At 40.0% G+C, this 22338-nt stretch overlaps 1 protein-coding gene across 1 annotated transcript; it reads right to left on the bottom strand.

The window, feature by feature from the left end:
• Nucleotides 1-210: 210 nt before the first annotated feature.
• irf10 (interferon regulatory factor 10) lies at nucleotides 211-20854 on the bottom strand. The gene is given in 9 exon segments (XM_058762498.1): nucleotides 211-2111; nucleotides 17932-18050; nucleotides 18143-18529; nucleotides 19392-19450; nucleotides 19452-19467; nucleotides 19567-19609; nucleotides 19763-19839; nucleotides 19976-20165; nucleotides 20491-20854. Coding segments are annotated over 9 exon segments (1164 nt in total). The 5' UTR covers nucleotides 20665-20854; the 3' UTR covers nucleotides 211-2012.
• Between the last annotated feature and the right edge of the window lie 1484 nt (nucleotides 20855-22338).

Raw genomic sequence — 22338 nt, 5'->3', positions numbered from 1 at the left:
ACGTGTGGGAGCACTTTAAATTGAGTGAGGACAAGACAAAGGCAGTGTGCCAAATATATGCGATTTGAAACTGGCCTACTGCAGTACATCATGTTTGTTCTGTAAGTAGATTGTTGGTGTAAAAAATGCGCTGCTTTTATCCACCATGTTAATCAGTAATTTTACACATGATAAAAACGTGCACTTAATTTTCTTGGAAAATACTTGCGAATGTAAGGCAGTCAGAATTAGTTTTATTTTATTTAAACTGTTCGTTAATTAAAATGTGTGATGCTGTTATTTAAACTATGCTACCGTGTTCTTTATTTATTACAGTTCGTTGAACTCTTTCGTTCTTCTTTTATTTAAATAGCCTACCCTTTGCGGTGTAATTACTGTGCTGCTCATTTCTGTTTCGGGAGTGATTTGTTTATTAGAAAAATGTTAGGCTACCTTATTAAAAGTATTGCTCTTAACAGACCTGTGTGTTTTGTATCACTAGTGCAATTTCCGTTCTCGGAGCATATAAGCCCTGCCGCTTCCGGATCGCGCGGTTCTGTAGTTTATTAAAAGTTTATAAATTCTGAACGTGTCGTGTGTCCATATTGCACCAACATTCCACACTGCACTACCTTGGGTCCGCAGCAACACACCCGCCATGCGTGAAGTCAATTGGATGAACGGTTCTCAACATAATAAAAATGCCTTTATTAGAGAGAAGAATATGTTCAGCCCCCTCCCTCCGAAGCTTCGAAGCTCAAAAAATGGTATTCGGACCAGCCCTAGAAATGTCCTGTTCACACAGCAGCTTACGAGAGTAGAATACTCTCTGTATCATTGTGTATTGTGTTTGTGTCTATTACCTGCTGTAAGCATAGCGAGGGTGGCTAAGTAAATATCAATGATGGCGACGTGCAAAAAAATGCATTTGTCGTCTCACATTTGACAACACAAATTCAATTGTGGTGCCACTTCATCTGTTGAATCTTGAATAAATGGCAGCTTTTCTACCTCAGTAAAGAGCGGAGCATTCGAGTCCGGTGGAGAACAGCGACTGGATCCAAACCTTCAGATGACGCACAGCTCATATCTGCGTCTCTGTGAGTTACTGAAGCCACAGTTATCGTTTATTTGGTCGTCACCCCCCTAAACAACCGAACGTGTGTGAACGCATCTGTTTGAATGACCCAGATGCAGGACTGATAAGCGGACTCTGCTGCTGTGTGAATGTGGCCTATAAGCAGTCTGGCAACATGTCAAGTGTATGGAAAAAAAAAATCATGCAGTCATTACACCTGGGCAATGTTAAATGTAATTTAAGCTCGTGACGCTGGCTTGAGGATGTGCAGAAATCATGCCACAGTGAATATCATCATTACTCTCTTTTGAATGCAATGCACTTGGATTTGTTTTTAAAAAATACAATGCCAGAATTAATCCACAGCTTCATAAGTAATCTGCTCAAATATATTTGGGATGGGCCAGCCCTCGGGACAACCTTGGGCAGGACCTTTTAAATTTGATTTATTTATCTATCATTTAAAGGGTGAAACAAAGATTCCTAATTTCTCTGAAGGGTCTGAAGGATCAGATCGCTCGTCACTCTTATGAGTTCATTGCATTAAACACTGCCTACGTGTAACGGCTGCATTCAGTGTGACATGAGTTCTCTTCAGTACAAGCTGTATTGTCTACCATGAGTCGTATTTTACCTCTGAAATAACCAGGTGATACAGAAGACTAACCAAACTCTTTATTTTAATTTAATTTTTGAAGCAAAATTTTACAAAAAGATAAAGAAATCAATCTAATTGAATCAATATCATGGTTAGTAATGTTAGTAAGACTATAAAGGACATAAAGCTTAATACAGTCAATGAAAAGTTAACATTGTAGATTTCTTCTTTCTACTGATGTTAGATACAGACACTTCCATTTGTATTTTATTATTATAATTATAATTTATTAATATCATTGTTGGTGAATTCCTACACAGGGATGGTGAAACGGGTGTTGTTCTGATTAAGGTGTGTTTATTCATTGGTTCTCCTGTGTGGCGGTGATTGCTTCATCTCCACATTATTAGGTGCATTATGCCTGCGGAGACACTCTACAGCAAACAGAGGAATCACCTACACACAGAGATGAGAAAGAGAAGATGTATTTACTGTGTGATTACTCCACAATGCCCTCTACTGGTAGTCAACTGCTGCTTTAAAAAGAATCAAGATACTTCTGGGGCTGGAACAACAAAAAAATCCTATCAATCAATCAATCAATCAATCAATCAATTTTAATGATCACGTTTGGAAGGGGTTCAATTTTAGCATACTTTGTCATATATTCGTTTAAGTTTTACTGTATTTTGTTTCATAATAAATCAAATAGATAGGCAAAACAAAAAAACAGTTATTCACATATTTGAATATGCCTTTTTTGTTTAAGTTAAATGGTTTTTAATTGAATATACATATATATGGTAAAACTTTATTTTGATAACTAGAATTAACTCTACAACTACATGCCAACTACTAGTCTCTCTGCTTAATATCTGCTAACACTATTTTATGGTTGCCCAACAGACATTTTACTGACTATAAGTAATTTTGTAAGTGCATGTCAACTTATTGGTAACACTTTAGTATAGGGACTGATTCTCACCATTAACTAGCTAAACTTATTAGAATGCCTATTATTAACATTGGCTATTTATTAGAGCTTATAATGTGCATGACCGTATTCTACAACCCTAATCCTACACAATCCCTAAATTTAACAACTACCACACTAACTAGTAATAATACCTAGAGGTAAAAGTCGTAGTTAAATGTTTGTTAATAGCGAGAAATGGATCTTAAATAAAGTGTGACCAACTTATATTACTAACCATAAGACTCTAATAAGAGTTAGTTGACATGTAGTTGCATAGTTACTTAGAGTTAGCTAAATGTGTGTATATGTAATATATGTAATTATGACTATGACCAAGTATAAGATATTATGTCATAATACAGACGGTAACACTTTATTTTAGGGTCTCTTAACTAGTTGCTTATTAGCATGCATATTACTAGAATATTAGCCATTTATTAGTAGTAATTAAGCACATATTAATGCCTTATTCTACATGACCTTATTCTACATCCCTAATCATACCCAATACTTAAACTTAACAACTACCTTACTAACTATTAATAAGCAGCAAATTAGGAATTTATTGAGGGAAAAGTCATAGTTAATAGTTAATAAGTGTTCCCTATTCTAAAGTGTTACCCATACAGACTTAGAATTGAATAATAATGAGAACATTTCCCAAAATCAAGACATAATTCTCATAATTATTATGTTTTGTCATTATCATATAATCGAAAAAGTCATAATTATAAAAAATATGGTAACACTTGAATCATTAGGTAAGCATTAGTAAATAATCAGTTCATCCTTAACCCTTGTGCGTTCTTCGGGGTCTTTTTGACCCGCAAATGAAGTTTGCTAAATTTAAAAAAAATGTTCTCTTTTTCCAAATGGCATGAGACTTTGTACGGTCGTCAACACTTTCTAGATCTACAAATAAAAAATAAAATTGGAATGATTTCTTGATTTTATGTTAGTGTGAAAAAAAAGTTACACTTATGGTCTTTGGGGTCTCTAGAGAAAACAAAATGTAATTTTTTAACAAAATATATATTTTTTTAAAACAAATGTAATTTTACTCTGTTTATTAATGTTTTTACTCCACATTTGTGTAGTTTTTGGAAGACTTATGATATATTTTAAATTTATATAAATAAATTAAAGACATTTTTATATAGGTTTTATACAAAAACAGCTTTTATGTAAAATTCACTTTATAAAAGACCCACATTTCTAACTTTCATTCATGGGGATAACATGGATCATTTCACATGGTTTAGTGTAAAATTTCTGCCCATATTTTGGAAATTACAGTTTCAAAAGTAAAAAATTATCATGTTTACCACTAGATGGCTGCAGAGCTCCACTATTTACTATTTGCTATTTGACCAACTGAAAGATATCTTTTCACAAGTTTTTTTCAGTTGGATTCATATTGTGAAATCACAATTATAACAATAAAAATGATTTTTGTCAAAGTTTTGCATTTTTAGAACTGAAAAAAAATCAAATTTTCAATAATGTTACATTATGATTTGAATCAAACCTCAACAAGATGTTACAAAGAGAAAGGTTGGAGTCTTTAGAGTTCATCATTTATTTCAATCATCTGTTTTTCATATAATTTTAAGTGTGCGTGCGTTCGTGCGTTCGTGTGCATTGTTGATGTGTCAGTGTCACCAATTTATTTTTGTGGTGGTTCTGCATTTTGGATTATTTTATTTGACAAATTATAAGAAAGCAGTTTTTATGGTCTCACAAATTTATTTGTGTGTGTGTGTGTGTGTGTGCGCACATTGTCGATGTGTCAGTGTCACCAATTTATTTTTGTGGTGGTTTTGCATTTTGGATTATTTTATTTGAAGAGACCCTGCATAGAAAATGGACAAAATTCATCCTCAAAATCAGAAACAACACAGAACACACATGGACAGAAATGAAGTGTCACACTTCCAATATTGCAAAATGATCATGCTGTGAACACACATACAGTCACACACACAAACACAGAGGAATAAATTTGTGAGACTAAAAAAAACTGCTCTTTTATAATTTGTCAAATAAAATAATCCGAAATGCAGAGCCACCACAAAAATAAATTGGTGATACTGACACATCGACAATGCACACACACACTTTGAAAATTATATGAAACACAGATGATTGAAATAAATGATGAAATCTAGACTCCAACCTTTCTCTTTGTAACATCTTGTTCAGGTTTGATTCGAATCATAATGTAACATTATTGAAAATTTGATTTTTTTTTCAGTTCTAAAAATGCAAAACTTTGACAAAAATCATTTTTATTGTTATAATTGTGATTTCACAATATGTAGATATGAATCCAACTGAAAAAAAACTTGTGAAAAGATATCTTTCAGTTGGTCAAATAGCAAATAGTAAATAGTGGAGCTCTGCAGCCATCTAGTGGTAAAAATGATAATTTTTTTACCAATTTAATCCCCATGAATGAAAGTTAGAAATGTGGGTCTTTTATTAAGTGAAATTTACATAAAAAGCTGTTTTTTGTATAAAAACCTATATAAAAAATATTTTTTAATTTATTTATATAAATTAAAAAAAATATCATAAATCCTCCAAAAACTACACAAATGTGGAGTAAAAACATTAATAAACAGAGTAAAATTACACTGGTTTAAAAAAAACAACAACTATTTTGCTACAAAATTACATTTTGTTGCCTGGGGTCTCTGGAGACCATAAGTGCACAACCCAAAATGAAGACCGCACAAGGGTTAATAAAGCATTGTCCCAACATTAATAGTCATTAGTAAGCAGTTTATAAATACAGCTATAAATGCCTTGTTCTTGATTTATAAGCATATCTATTACAAAGGAGATTTAAAGGCTGTTATCTTCCTAACAGAAAAATAAACAAACACAACACAGAGGGATATAGAACACAGAAATATTTTTTCAAGATGCAAAAAAAATGAAACTGTACACTTGAATTTATTTATTATTTTTTTTCAATGAAATTGCAGAGGTTTTTTTATCAAGTGTACAGTTTCATTTTTTGCATCTTGAAAAAAATATTTCTGTGTTCTGTATCCTTCTGTGTTTCTGTTTGGGAGATAAATGAGCCTTTAAATCTGATTTGTAAATGCTTTATAATGTATAAATAGTCCTCACACAAATAGATGGCTGGCTGAAGTGAATGTTTTATAACTACCTGACTTAATCATGAATTACAGCAGGAATATGTGTTAATAAAGCATTTATTCTACACTTTCTAAATGATCTTATGAACCACTGACAACTCCTAAATAACTGGTTTGTAAATAACATAATAAATTAGAAATGATAAATTGATCGTTAATAAAGTATGAAAATACTATTATTAAACATTACAGATATGCTCAAGAACAAAACATTTATAGCTATATTTATAAATTGCTTACTAATGCCTATTAATGTTGGAACAATGCTTTATAAAGGATGAATTGACTATTTACTAATTCTTAACTAATTATTCATAGTGTGCAGTTATATATAAACATTAGAATGACATATGTTCTTATTATTATGGAATACCATTCTTTAAAGGGGTAGAAATATGTTTTGGATGATACTTCTAAAGATATCAATTTAAAGGGGTGGTTTACTGTTTTTTTTCTAGGCTTGATTGTGTTTATGGGGTGCAGTCTAACATGTGTTCATGCTTAGTTTTTTTAAAAACGCATTATTTTTCATATAATTTACCTTTATTCCACACCGCTCTGTCCCTTCTCTGACAAACGCCTCGATTATTTCCTGTTTTTATGAAGCCCCTCCCTCAGAAATACGTGATGGGCTCTGATTGGTTAGCTGGCTCAGTGTATTGTGATTCACTAAACCGCCGAGCGTGTGTCTAAATGTCTCGCCCCTCAGCTCAGTGGCATGTGCTCCGGTTGTATTGTAAACAATGGCGTCGTCTATATTGCTTATCAATTTGAGCCCGATTGAGACGCAGAGGATATTTGTGAAGAGGATTGCGCAGAACCTGTGCAAGCATGGCTCTTAATGGTATGTTTGTTTGTTTGTTGTCTCATACTTTTAGATACGCTGTTATTATGCTACTGCTTATGTTAGCTTTTAATATACGGTTTTATTCTGATTAAAGCTTTAATACAGTACCGCAACCGCACACGCGTCCATGTATAACGCTTCTCATTGCTATGTGAAAATGTATAATTGGAACAGTTTGTTGGAGCTGATCTGACGATCTGAATGAGAGAGAGAGAGAGAGAGAGAGAGAGAGAGATGCAGAGCAGGGCGACGCGAGGAACAGGATTAAGAACCGCTGTTTTAGAACATTGATTTTGAAACTTGTGAATCCATTAGAATCGATAGAAGACAGAATCGTGATTCATATATGAATAGATTTTTACGTGCACCCCTAGTTTTCTCTTCCTCTTCTCTAAAGCAGCGCAGCACGGCCTCACCCCCTTCCTTACATGTTCCCGAGGGCGGGGTTTATCTGGGTCAGTGACGTATCAGACCCGGGAAGTAGTTCGTGTAGTCCCTTACCAGCCGTTTTTGTAGGCATTAAACTTCCAGAATTTTAAAAGACGACATCTCTGTTTGCATTGAACTTTCAGCGCTGCAACTTTGCAGATATTGTTTATGCTCAAACAGCAACATTACACACTAACTAACGTTAAAAAAGTTAAATTGCAATCAACCACCCCTTTAATTTCTGGGAAATCACTTACTACAGTACCAAATACTACAGCACCTATAAGCAACAGTATACGTTACTATGGAGATGACTCTGGATAGATCATCAAAAATCTGTTAAAATATATACAGTATTATACTGTTATATTCAAAGGTGCCGACTACATCATTTAACAGAATACAGAATTTGAAACTCGGTGACTGGCAGTTTCTTGAGGCAATGCATGATGGAAACCAGTGTTGCCAGATTGGGTGGTTTTGAATCTTATTGTGTGGGCCAAAATTGGTTTGGGTGGGTGGACAAAATTTGGGCTGGTTTGGGATTAGTTTGGTGGTTTTCAAACACTTTATAAGCGAAGTGGTTAACAAACAAAACCCAACTGTGCAGGGACATGCAGAGAGTTCCTCAGGGGCAGGGGCTCAAATGTAAAATAGGGGCAATGTAAAAAAAAAAATATAAAATAGTAATGTATCCCAACTTTTGACCTATATATATATATATATATATATATATATATTTATATAGGTGAAACATTTGGATAACTTTTGTTACAATATACGCTGAAATGGTTGAGGTCAGTATTTATTTATTTATTTTTTTAAAGAAATTAGTTTTCATTCAGCAAAGATTTGCTAAATTGATAGAAACAGTGATCGTAAAGATTGATATTGTTAGAAAACATCTCTACTTTGAATAAATGCTGTTCTTTTTACTTTTGCATGAACCCCAAAAAAGTATCACTGGTTCCAAAAAAAAAAATCAGCACAGGTGTTTCCTGTAAATCAGCATATTAGAATGATTTCTGAAGGATCATGCACTGAAGTATATTAAAGCAGGTAAACATTCTTTTAAATTGTAATAATATTTCACAATATTACAGTTTTTTTTTCTGTATTTAGTGTCCATTTTCCCAGCGATGTAATTTGATTTATAAAGAGACAAACCGCAGATCCATATCGCTCCACAAATAAACTCTTCTCTCCCATGTAATTTTCAACCGATTTATGAATAAGAACGAAAAATGACTGCTCCACTTCACATTATTGGTTGGTGAAAAAAACACACGCAACCCATAGCAACGCCTCAGATTGACAGATATGTAAAAATTATTATTTTTTTTTTTTTTTTACTTTTGAGCGATTAGTTACCGTTTTGTGCACATTGTCATGTTAATTAGAATTTAAATGCATTTTGTTTTATTGACTGCAATATCATTGCTATTTGTCTGAGAGGGGCACTTTTGAATAATTTTGAAAAAGGGCAGGGGCTTGAGCTCCCAAAGTTCATTCATTTTTACCTTGAGGGACTGTTTTTCTCTCATTTTTTCAAACAGTTTGATCCATGTTTTCAGCTGTTAACTAGCTACTCTTTTCAATTGTGCACATGCCACGGACAGCGCCATGCTTTAACCCCTGCACACTGCGCTTCCAGCAGAAGATGACAGGACGAGTGCTGTACCACTGAATCTGGTGCGTGTATTACAGTTTAGGTGATCAACAATGTTGTATTTTGAAATGGATTGAGTTCAAACCAGAAACGCTGACTTGTGACATGCTGTCACGAATCCAGTTTGCACTTCCATTCACCCTCCACCAGAGGTCACTCGCTCACCACATGGACTTCACACCATACATAACACTGGACTTCATTTCCCATCATCCAACACTGATCACAGCTGTCACCAATCACTCATTGCACTAATCACACGCACACCTGATCCCACACACACACTGATCACACACCTTATATAACCCTGGACTTTGTTTCCCTCGTGGCCGAGTATTGTATGCGTTTACCGCTCCCCTAGCCGTAGCAACTCTACAGAGCCCCTGTTAGTTTGGATTGTGTTTTCCCCGTGTTTGTTCTACCCGTGTTCCCTGGATTAACCCTTGCCTTGCCTTGCCGTCTGGACACTGTTTGCCCCCTATTGGATTCTAGCCTGTGTTCCCTGGATTATCTCTCTGCCTTGCCCACTGCATACTGTTTGCCGATCGCCGACCTCCGCTTGCCCTAGGATTACTCTTTGTCTTGTCCCTGCTATACCTGTTTGCCATTGCTCGACCCTGCCTGTATTTATGACCATGCCTATAAATAAAAGCTTGCATTTGGATCCGCACGTCTCACGTCTCGTCAGCCCCGTTACAGAATACTCGGCCACACGAGGATCCAGCAGCTTTTCCAGCAATGGACCCTGGTCAGGTATGGATCCATTCAACCAGTTGCTCGATCTACGACAGGGGAGTTCATCCATTGAAGAGTACGTCACTCAATTCTGTGAGCTAGCGTATATGATCTCATTTGATGAGGTTGTATTAAAAGACATTTTCCGTTTTGGACTGAGCGAGCCAATCAAGTCATGTTTACCTGAGGGGAAATTTAATTGTAGTTTAAGGGATTTTATAGACTATGCTTTGCTGTGTGCTGGCTTTTTGTTTACTGTGGGTGTCGCGGAAGAGGAACGCAACACCGTGTCTGTGACTAAAATGGCAGCGACACCGGAGCCCGTTCACAAAATGGCGGCCACAACAACACCCCGTCATGTCATTGCTGTCAGTAAAGAACTAAGTCAAGTCACAGTTGATGTCAGAGAGTCAAGCCAAGTCACCGTTGATCGTCATGAATCAAGCCAAGTCAAAGCTGATCTTCACAAGTCAAGACAAGTCACAGCTGATCTTCGCGAATCAAGCCAAGTCACAGCTGATCTTCGCGAATCAAGCCAAGTCACAGCTGATCTTCACAAGTCAAGACAAGTCAAAGCTGATCTTCACAAGTCAAGCCAAGTCACAGCTGATCTTCGCGAATCAAGCCAAGTCACAGCTGATCTTCGCAAGTCAAACCAAGTCGCAGAGGAACTTCATGAGCTAAGTCAAGTCACAGCTGATCGTCATGAATCAAGCCAAGTCAAAGCTGATCTTCACAAGTCAAGACAAGTCAAAGCTGATCTTCACAAGTCAAGACAAGTCACAGCTGATCTTCGCGAATCAAGCCAAGTCACAGCTGATCTTCGCGAATCAAGCCAAGTCACAGCTGATCTTCACAAGTCAAGACAAGTCAAAGCTGATCTTCACAAGTCAAGCCAAGTCACAGCTGATCTTCGCGAATCAAGCCAAGTCACAGCTGATCTTCGCAAGTCAAACCAAGTCGCAGAGGAACTTCATGAGCTAAGTCAAGTCACCGTTGATCGTCATGAATCAAGCCAAGTCAAAGCTGATCTTCACAAGTCAAGACAAGTCACAGCGGTCCGTCCAGAGCCACAGCACGTCTCAGCTGTCCGTCCAGAGTCACAGCACGTCTCAGCTGATCATCCAGAGTCACTTCACGTCTCAGCTGATCTCCTGAAGTCAAGTCACGTCACAGCTGTCCGTCCAGAGTCACAGCAGCACGTCACAGCTGTCCGTCCAGAGTCACAGCAGCACGTCTCCGCTGTCCATCCAGAGTCACAGCAGCACGTCTCAGCTGTCCGTCCAGAGTCACAGCAGCACGTCTCAGCTGATCATCCAGAGCCACGTCACGTCTCCGCTGACCGTCCAGAGCCACGTCACGTCTCCGCTGACCGTCCAGAGTCACGTCCTTACTGACACACTCAGATCATCAAGGTCAGTCTCCCATTATCCTGGTTTAATGTCTAGTTTGAGGGATGTACCGCTGGTGTCTGCACGCGCAGCTGGTATCCCCAAACCCACTCACTCTAGCTCTCCTGTTCTTTTGCATATTCCCCTGTCCGAAGCGCTTCCCCTGATGGGAATCGCTTTATGTTGCGTTTGGGCTGCGTACACCACCGCAGAACTGCCCGAGGTGGCGGCACACGCTGCAGAACCTCCCGAAGCGGCGGGGCTCGCCTCAGCCTCTTGTATGGTGGTGGCGCCCTGCAATGTTCTCTCGGTCTGTCGAGTTGCGGTCGAGGAGACTGTTACCGCTGTAGAACTTCCAGAGGTGGCGGCAATCGCTGCAGAACCTCCGGAGGTGTCAGTGGTATCCACTCACCAACTGTCGTCTTGCTCTGCCACGGCCACGGAGGCCGTCCTTGATTCCTCGTCCTGTCCTGTTTTGGCCAAGGAGGTCGTCCCTGAACTCTCGTCCTGTCTTGTCATGGCTATGGAGGCCATCTACGAATCCTCGTCCTGTCCTGTCGCAGCCAGAAGGGCTGTCCCTGAACTCTCGTCCTGCCCTGTCACGGCTATGGAGGCCGTCTGTGAATCCTCTGCCTGTCCTGTCGCAGCCAGAAGGGCTGTCCCCGAACTCTCGTTCTGTCCTGTCACGGCTATGGAGGCCGTCAGTGAACTCTCGTTCTGTCCTGTCACGGCTATGGAGGCCGTCAATGAACTCTCGTCCTGTCCTGTCACGGCTATGGAGGCCGCCTGTGAATTCTTTGCCTGTCCTGTTGCAGCCAGAAGGGCTGTCCCTGAACTCTCGTCCTGCCCTGTCACGGCTATGGAGGCCGTCTGTGAATCCTCTGCCTGTCCTGTCGCAGCCAGAAGGGCTGTCCCCGAACTCTCGTCCTGTCCTGTCACGGCTATGGAGGCCGTCAATGAACTTTCTGTGTTCCCTGCCTCGGTCCTTGGGTCCGTGCATGTTCTCTCTCCTTTTTATGTCTCCACTCTCCCTAGGTCCCAGGCTCTGCTGTGGGTTCCTGATCCGTCGTGGTGGGCTCCTGCTCTATCTGCTCCACCGTGGTGGTCTTCGGGTCCATCTGCTCTGCCCTGGTGGTCTTCTGCTCCACCTGTTCCATCTGCTCCGCTGTGGTGGTCCACTATCTGGCTCTGGTGGTCTTCTGCGCCACCTTGGTGGGCTCCTGTTCTATCTGCTCCGCCGTGGTGGTCTGCTGTCTGGCTCTGGTGGTCTTCTACACCGCCGTGGAGATCTTCTGTCCCGTCTGCTCCGCCCTGGTGGGCTCAAGTCCCGTCGGCTCCGCCCTGGTGGGCACCAGGTCCGTCGGCTCCGCCCAGGTTTCCTGCTGTGCCGGCTCTACCTCGATCCCAGACCACTCCACTTCCACATGGACCTGGCCCTCCATCCCTCCCCCTGTTCCGCCTCCGCTCCACCTCTCTCCTGGATTATAGACTGTGTGGAGCGTCTGGAAGCCGCTCTTTGGGGGGGGGGGGGGCTCTGTCACGAATCCAGTCTGCACTTCCATTCACCCTCCACCAGAGGTCACTCGCTCACCACATGGACTTCACACCATACATAACACTGGACTTCATTTCCCATCATCCAACACTGATCACAGCTGTCACCAATCACTCATTGCACTAATCACACGCACACCTGATCCCACGCACACACTGATCACACACCTTATATAACCCTGGACTTTGTTTCCCTCGTGGCCGAGTATTGTATGCGTTTACCGCTCCCCTAGCCATAGCAACTCTACAGAGCCCCTGTTAGTTTGGATTGTGTTTTCCCCGTGTTTGTTCTACCCGTGTTCCCTGGATTAACCCTTGCCTTGCCTTGCCGTCTGGACACTGTTTGCCCCCTATTGGATTCTAGCCTGTGTTCCCTGGATTATCTCTCTGCCTTGCCCACTGGGTACTGTTTGCCGATCGCCGACCTCTGCTTGCCCTAGGATTACTCTTTGTCTTGTCCCTGCTATACCTGTTTGCCATTGCTCGACCCTGCCTGTATTTATGACCATGCCTATAAATAAAAGCTTGCATTTGGATCCGCACGTCTCACGTCTCGTCAGCCCCGTTACGCATGCTTTTATCTCGCCGCCACTCGGTCACGTGGTTCATGGAGCTCTCAATAGTTCCAAACAACTCTGTGCTGACAATATGATTGAATGGGTTGAATCAGGACAGACAGCAGTTTCACTGTATTTGCAGAAATTTCTAGTAATTATTAACACATTACGCTGACTACGCTTTACAATCGCATTTTATTCTGGGGATTGAAATAGAGACAGCATTAATGTTCTCATACTCCTGGACAGACAAATGTTGCCGAACACCTTAAGTGTAACTTTTAATCAATTAAATAATTATAATCAGTACTATATTCTAGTTCAGTTCTATATTTTGATTAGATTTTTGGTACTGATAATATGTGCAATAATTATGTACCATGAATGACCATTTCAAACATACCATTACGTTTTATTATACTAGTGTAGTATTTATTTTTAAATGTTTAAAAAGGTTAATTACTGACATCCCAGCATTATTTAATTTTTTTCTAAGCATACAACATTATGTGTATTAAAAAGGGCAAGCAAATATGGAATTCAAGCCAGTAACAAACGTTTAAAATAATGTTTAAAAAGCACAAGGCAACCAATTGCATTCAGCGAACCTACAGGGATAGAAAGATGGAAGGAAGACTAAAACTTATGACAACTAGCATCTGGTTATGGTCGCTATTAAGGTGTTTCTCATGTTCTCTAACTGCAATTATAGTATAACTGTCAATTATCTAATTATAAACACAACGCACTTCAAAAAATACCACTACTGACCAGATTTCCGTAAAAGTAATTGCATGCCTTAGAACATTCGTTAACCATCAGAAGGGTATAACATTGATTATATCATTACAGTGGCACCTGTCAAGGGCTGGGATACATTAGCCAGTTCAAGGAAGGACAACAGGTGCATCGCCGTCAGGGTCGTGGGAGAACACATCTCACTGATGCTCATATGGGCAGCAAAGGCTAGTCCGTCCGGTCTATAACACAAATTAAGGCAGTGACCTCTTTCAGCTGTCACGCTGCAAAAACTGTTCACGAATGGTTTGAGGAACATGACAAAGATCTCATGGTGTTACCTTGACCTCCAGATTCCCCAGATCTTAACCCGGTTGAGCGTCTATGTAATTTATTACTCACCCTCATGTCGTTCCAAACCTGCAAGACCTTCGTTCATCTTCGGTGTTGTGATACTGTCTTCATAGTGGTGGTGTGCCACAGCATATGGGATGAGGAGGAGAAGAATTGTTGAATAAAGTTTTTTTTGTTGTGTTTTGTTTTCTTTGTGCACAAAGAGTATTTTCGTAGCTTTGCAAAATTGAAGTTGAGCCACTGATGTCACATGGACTGTTTTACCGATGTCCTTGCTACGTTTCTGAGCCTTGATCGTGGTGGGACCCTTGCTGTCTACGGAGGGTCAGAGAGCTCTCGGATTTCATCAAAAATATCTTAATTTGTGTTCCGAAGACGAACGAAGGTCTTACGGGTTTGGAACGACATGAGGGTGAGTAATTAATGACAGAATTTTCATTTTTGGGTGAACTACCCCTTTAAGCAAACAAAGTAAACAGTGTGGAAAATAATCGAATGCTTGTCAGTATATTGGATATGTCAGCTTGTCTTAAAGTTATTTAATGTTAATCAAACAAAAGAAAATGAATAACTTTGGTAAGAATCAATGTATATTTAATTCATACGGTGAAGACTAAGCAGTGTTCGATTTTTACATTTGATTACTTTATTCAGTTTCTGTGTAGTAGGATGTTAATTTTAGTAGGCTAAATCTTTTTCTGTTGTACTATTTGTGATGTTGTTTGTCATTTTCTTCTTTTTTTATTGTATTACTGACTGTTTCAACTCACTATTGTTTGTTGACAGTGAAACTGCTCTGAAACAACAGATTAAGGGGTTGGGGGTCATTTTGGGGTTTTTATGATTGCATGGGGCCTCTGACAAAGGTTTGCTTAGGGCCCCAGAAGCCTAAGACCGGCACTGATATATGGGATGTGCTGGACCAACAAATGCGATCCACATGGCCCCACCTCACAACTTGCAGGTCTTTAATGTCTTAACGCCAGATACAACAGGACACGTTCAGAAAAGTCCACAGCTCAATGCATCAGAGCGGATCTGACAGCATGAGGGGGACCTCCGTGATATTAGGCGTGGTTTTAATGTTTTTAATAAAATCTTAGATGTTTATGTCTGGTTAACCAAAACTTATAAGAGCCAAAAAAAAAGCTTATAAAGGTGGCAGATCCATGTGAGTCAAGCAGGTTAATCCAGACCTTGTAAAGAGATACAGTCGTTTTATATAATAATTTACGTTTAGGATATGTAAGACTTTCAGCCAGAACAGGAAGAGTTATTTTTATTTGCTTTATGTGACACACTACATTAGGAAAAAAGCTGATGCAAATGGACAGCCACTATATTGTGAAATATCTGATATTTCTATTCTCAAATATGTGAATTAAAGTAAATGCATTTTGTTGTTTAAGCTCCTTAATAATGACCACGTCAGTTCTTTTGTAACGGGTAATGGGTGCTGCCGTGTTAGTTTGCGCTGCAATGCAGAGAATCAGAGTCAGATTTACAAGCCATGAATTCATTCGCTTCTCCCGAAGACATGAAAGTAAGTAACTGGTAGAGCTGGGCGATATTATGTTTCGTATCAGTCATTATTGAAAACCATTTATAACTTTTTTTTAAACAAAGAGTACAAGAAAAAAGGTTTAAATTTAACTACTGTATTTTTAAATTATTTTATCTGCAGATTATTGTTAAAGAAACTTTTTGACTTGTCTCCTGAAGCCACAGGAGGGCGCAATGAGCAAAATTCTGTACCGCATTAACTTGTTTATTCAATGCAATGAAACAATGACTATCTATGAAAAAAAGTGTATCATTTCGTAAATTGCATAAGCAAACAAAACAGCATCATGTATTTATGCATAGCTTAATACAAAAATCCAAAGAGCCGATCATACAGACTGTGTTTAATTCAGAGTGCTGTGCCTGTCTGCGTTTAAGAGACTGTGAATGAAAAATGGTGCGTTTGAATTTTATGTCCAGGAGCCTTATCAGTGGCACACGAGATGCGGTGGTGATGATGATGTAAGTGTCGTTGTTGTACTTTATTGTTTTTGTTAGTCTGTCCAGTTGAACCCACGAGATGCACTGCTGCTGCGATTTTCATTCAAAGTATTAGAGAAATATAGAAGCTCAATGCAGAGAAGATCTTGGTTAGATTAAAACCGAAACCAAGCCATTCACACAGAACGCATGTTCTGCGCATTTTCGAGACGGATTTCTAACTTGCACTTGCGTCTCACACAAAAGATGACAAAAGCCATGCAAAGTAAAAAGAGCTTATAATTTTGTCTCGAGAATTTGTGGGGGTTTCTTCCATTCACTCATAGCACGTGCCTATATCTTGTGCTACACCGAACATTTTTCCATCATTATCGACGAAGCTGTACCGTGGATAAATACTAATACCGTTTTATCGCCCAGGCCTAGTAACTGGTGAACTAGGAAAAAACTGTGAACTTCATAGTTGCCTACAAAATGCGTAATGATGTGAATAAAACATGTCATCACATTATGTTTTAAAGGGATTATTATAGATTCTTCTATAGACATCAGTGTATATTTCACAAATTATACTCTGCAGGTCAAGAAAAGAAGTTACTGTCACGAATCTGGTCTGTGAACTTCCATTCATTCACCACCAGAGGTCACTCACTCACCACATTGACTTTCACACCACACAACACAATGGACTGCATTTCCCATCAGCCATCTCACTAATCACACACTCACCTGATCATTGCACTGATTACACAGCTGAAACCCATTGAACACTCTTTATAAGCCTTGGACTTTCTCTGCCTCACTGCCGAGTATTGTATGCATTATCGCTGCCCTACAGAGCCCCGTTAGTTTTCCTAGCCTTGCCTTTGTTCGGATTGTTTTCCCCTGACTGGACTCTCGCTCACGTTTTGGATTACCTCTCCTGTCTCGCCCCTTTGGATACTGTTCGCCGATCGTCGACCCACGTTGGTCTTTGTTTACTCTCTGTCTCGCCCACGTTATACCTGTTTGCCACTGTTTGACCCTGCCTGTACGACCACGTCTCTGCTCAATAAAAGCTCGCACATGGATCCACACGTCTCACGTCTCGTCAGGCCCGGTACAGTTACTTAGTTAGTTAGTTGGGAAATAAATGACCGGTAATATGAATTTGATTCATCAAAAGTGGCAGGAAAGTCATTTATAATATTACAAAAGATTTCTATTCCAAAGAAATGTTGTTCTTTTGAACTTTTTACGAAGGAATCCTGAAAAAAGGTTTCACCATTTCCAGAAAAAGATAAAGCGCCACAACTGTCAGCCAAAGCACAAAGCGGATTTGAACTTAGTAGTTGGCACGCCGAACGCTCTAAACAAGCTGCTGTGATCGTGCACGTCAAAGGGTTAAATAAGGCGGGTTTTAACTTGAGCCGAAAAAGTTTCATTTTGATGTTTTGCTGACATAGCTGTTCATTTTCAATCTTTTCTTGTGCTACCTTTGACAAACAAGTTGTGAAGTTTTGTATTTGTCAGATAAAATAAACTAAATTAGGCAAAATCGTGGCCATTGTATACGTTTCAATACAGGTGTTTGTGAAGGGTAGCACAGGCACTGAAAGTTACTGTCTGAACTCTCAGTTCATCTCCAGTTGCTGCAGTAGAACTGGCGAGTATACAAACGCAAGGGTCCAATGCTACACTTTAAAAAATGCTGGGTTAAATACAAACCAGCGCTGGGTGAAATATGGACAAACCCAACTATTGGGTTGTTTTGACCCAGGATTAAACATTTAACCCAACCGCTGGGTCAAAACAACCCATTTGCTGGATTTGTCCATATTTCACCCGGCATTTTTAAAGTGCACTGAACACTCACTTGTGCAGTGATGAGCTTCTTGGTCTTTGGCTGGCTGGGGTCAGGGAACTCCTCTCCGAAGCACAGGTCCACTGTGTACTGTGGCTCAGGACCAGTGCCCTGCTGATGGTTTTGTAACTCTGCCAAGAACACAGGAAACAGCGTGAGGACTGAAGAATCCCCGAAATGCAAAAGGCACTGGTTTCCCCAGCTAAGCCCCTCCCTTCTTCACCTTGCATGAAGATGGTCATGTCCAGGAGTTTGCAGGTCCTCTCTCTCTCCAGTTTGTTTGGTTTCTGTCTGTGCTCTGCCAGAGGGCCGTCCCAGTACACGCGGCCCTGGCAGAAGCGCTTGATGAACACACCGTCTGGGGCCACCCACACCAGCACACCTTTCTCCAGGTGCGGCAGAAGACGGGTCATGGCATCAGAGATGCCCGGAGGCAGCTGTATGATGTCTGGACGAGGGAAGAAGACCTTCTTGGCTTCACAAGGCCCGTAGATGCGCTCGTTCCCAACCGGAGCGCAGCCCTGCAGAATAAAGCATCCGTCTGGAGACGTAGTAACGAGATTCTGCACCAGGTTACCGTGATAGAACAAACGCACCTCCAGGCGGCAGTCTGCACGCATGCACACGAAAAAATAGCATCGCTTTTGTAACACTGACTTCAGTTTTAATCGTACATTGGGCCTCATTCATGAAACATTCATAAATATATGAGTAATTTGCGCGTAAAACGGACCTTCCCGAAAACTCTCCTCCGGATTCACAAACGCTTCGTAAATGTCCGATTTGATAGTTAAACATGCGTATGTTAATGAATTTGTAAATAGGGCGCTCGTGCACGCACGTGTACAATTAGCATAATTGCTAATTAGCTCTGAATTACAACTGCGCAAATTATGTCTCCAGGAACACAGTGGAATATTCTGGTCTACTTTCTCAAGTTTGGCTCCAGTATATTGCATAAATGCAAAAAAAGACTAATAGGCCATATGGCTACCAATAAATATTCAATAAAGTGTGTCCACCAAAGCGGTTTTAGCCAGCTGAAAAATGTAAAAACTGACAGTGACCAGTGACAGCTGCGTTTTACCCCAAAGCTTAACTCTCAGCTACAAAAAAAAAAACAAAAAAAACTTGTAAAATATTATAATGGCAGTGCATCAGTTTGCCAAAAAGAACACAGAACGTTTTACGCACCACTTACACCTGGTAAGGAGCAGGTGTAGATTTATTTTGTACCAATTAACATTTTAAAATACAAACACTTTCATGAATCTGAAGATTTACGTCAGAACAGCTTTACAAACGATTTACACAAAAATTCATCCTGCTTGTGTTTCATGAATGAGGCCCATTGACATTCCACCTAATGTTATACATCATTTTCCTGCCAATGAGTAATTAAATCTTTAAAATCACAATGACTTCATAAAATGAGGAACATTAGAGTATGAGCTTGCTAGAAATTGTCTCACCAGTTATGGGGACCTGAGACGGGTATAGAGGAATGGAGTCAGTGCCTGAACTGGGACACATAAGCCCTGCCATTCACTGCAAACACACACAAACACTCAATGTAACTGATAAATGAACATGTTTTTTGTTTGTTTGTTTTTAGTTAGTTATTGTTATTGAAAGTAAAACACTAACCACTCCATCCAGCAGATTTGTTTGAGTCACCAAGCGAGCTGTCCTGCAGGATGTGAAAATAAACTATTATTTCATGTCACACAAAACATACACAATCCATCCAGTAGGGGGCAGAAAAAGAAATGTCATCCAAGTTTGCAGTCAGTGTAGTGCGTGTGGGGATTTCCACAGGACAGGAGGTGTCACTGAACAGTACCTGCATGGGCAGATGCGTCTCTCTCAAGGCTTTGCTGCAGTCACTGTCCAGTGATATCACTGGGTTTCCAGCAGGTTCTGGAAGACACGAGGAGTGGCTTATATCTGAAGCTGGTTTTGAGTAGGACTGTGTGTAGCCTACATATTTATATTAATGAGGAAGTGAGATTTGGGTGGCTGAGGTTTGAGGAACACAAGTCGAGATCTGTAATACCTGCCGCTCTTCCTGTGTCGTCCAGGATCCGGTAGACCTTGTACGGCTCAGAGATATCCAGCTGACTGCGCTCAGAAACCTCCTGGAAGTCTGTGCTCTTGTTGAGGGCACAGCGCAGACGCGTTTTCCACGTAGAGGGGTCTGCTTTGTCCCTGCCCTCTTGAAATTTACCCTTGTACATGGCCCATGCCTGAGACAGAGTGTGTGTGTTTAATCTGCTCTCTGTCTAAATGTATTGGTGTATTAGCAGCTATATATATATATATATTTATAAAGTTTTTTTTGTTTGTTTTTTTGCAAGTTGTGTACTTTTTAGTCAACTGGACTTAAATGGGAAATTCAATATAGTTCGAATGATACAAATGAAAAGTTTCGTGCAGATATGCTTATAATAGAGTTTTAATCACCAGCAATCAAGTCACGCTATTGTCAGTTTCGTCGTTCCGTCAGATATTTAAAGCCAACTTTAATTGCTCAATAGTGGATCGATTGAATAAACTGTACCGTATGTTTACCTTAAACAGCGCGGCGTCCTGGTTCTGTCTGTAGTCCTGTTTGGCCGCGTGTTTCCAGGGAATCCTGAACATGGTTTTCTCCTCATTTTCCCAGCTCAGTCCAGCGTATTTACCGCTGTCTATCTGCGCTATGAGCCATTCTCTCAGTCGCATGTGCCTCGACCTGTCTTCCATCAATCTACAACATAACACCAGTCACATATACAAACAGCAGTTCGAACACACTAAGACTTCCGTTTACTTTATAAAGCTTGTGCTAAGGTCATAAAGAAATGAAATTTTAGATGAACTCACAGTTAAACAATTGCATGCATTCAGACATGTGAGTGAGTGAGTGCGCTTTAAAAGCGAAAGTAAAAGTATGAAGTGAAACACTTTCGGTTTCCCATGCAATGAATGTTGCCCTGTTTACAATGACATGTTCGCGTAAGACGCAGCAGCACAAACTGTCCCTTAATGTGCACTTCTCAGCTCTGCCTGCAGAAACAAGAGTGGCATGTTCAATGCGGTGACACTCCTGACGCTTAGCAGTGCGGCCGATGCAAGCATGAAAAACTCCGATTCTAATATAATAATAATAACAATAATATTGCCAACAATGTATATATATAGGCTATGTGTCTTTCAATCCGCTCATCAATGCTTTGGATCAGTGTGTGAAAGCGCTTTCTCTGCAATGGGAATAATAAAGTCAAAGCAGAGCAGCCAGTGAACTACAGCCAGCCTTTACTTGTGAAAAGAATGCACTCGTGCAGAATTCTCACTATAAGAATTAGGACTTCTTTTCATTAGGGCTTGTTAAGTTTATTTGCTCAAGAATGTTTTTCGTTATGCATTTTGACATTTTTCATATTTTGTTTGAGTATTAATTCTATTCTTTAATCTACTTTTTTGTTGAAATACAGAAAATATATTTGCCATTAACTGTAAAACTGTTCTTCAAGTGTCTTGGAGACGTGGTCTGTCACGTTTTTTTCCCGTTTCTTCATCTAATCGCAGAGGTCTCAGTGATGGTGAGATCAGATCTCTAGCACTGGAGCACTGGCTGCTGTCAGACTCCTTGTGTAGCCTACTAAAATCTCACTGGATTATTACAATCAATGGCAAAATGAAATGTAAACTGATATTTCTGACACATTACAGCAAAAGAGAGAAATAACTGGGTTAAAACATTTTTGGAGGTGAAAATACTAGTGTTCTAAGACTTACACAGTAAGTACCACAAACATAAAGGTTGTTTTATTAACTTACATTCAATACAGGAATTTTCCAATTAAAACAAAAAAAAGTAAAGAACATGTCACATCAATGCTTTTTAATTTATGATAATTAACTTTTGTGTGCTACAGACTTTCTCAAGCACTTTAGCCTTACCCTGGTCAGAGAAGACAAAGAAGTCATTCGCTTCAGTGGTGTCTTATGAAGCGTCATTTTCTGATAGAAGACCAAGCTCTTCAGCTGAGTGCAGAAGATGATGATGTATCCGCTTCTTCTCTGTAAATAGTTTGGGAGGCAACCAACTCATCTTGAATAATGAGTTATTTGCTGTAGCAAGGATGGCTTCATTGACATCACTCTTCAGCTGTGAGAAGCTACTGAACCTTTTCTCAAAGCCAACTATGATGGCTTGCAAAGTATGTGAGCAATAGCACAGGTTTAAGGCTTGCATGTCATGTAGTTTAACCCGAACAGCAAAGAGGGTTGGTATGAGCTCTCCATAGTATAGCATGAGGTCTGACCTTGTAGGCGATCAATAGTATTAGCAATGGGCTTGAGCACTCTGCAGTATCCCTCCATGAAATCAAGTCCTACTTCTCTGAATAAGTTGCAAGGCAGACATGATCTCAG

This window comes from Onychostoma macrolepis, chromosome 23 (assembly GCF_012432095.1).
Source record: "Onychostoma macrolepis isolate SWU-2019 chromosome 23, ASM1243209v1, whole genome shotgun sequence".
Taxonomy (NCBI): Eukaryota; Metazoa; Chordata; class Actinopteri; order Cypriniformes; family Cyprinidae; genus Onychostoma; species Onychostoma macrolepis.
The sequence above is the reverse complement of the archived record's forward strand: the minus strand, read 5'-3'. Positions and strand labels throughout refer to the sequence as shown.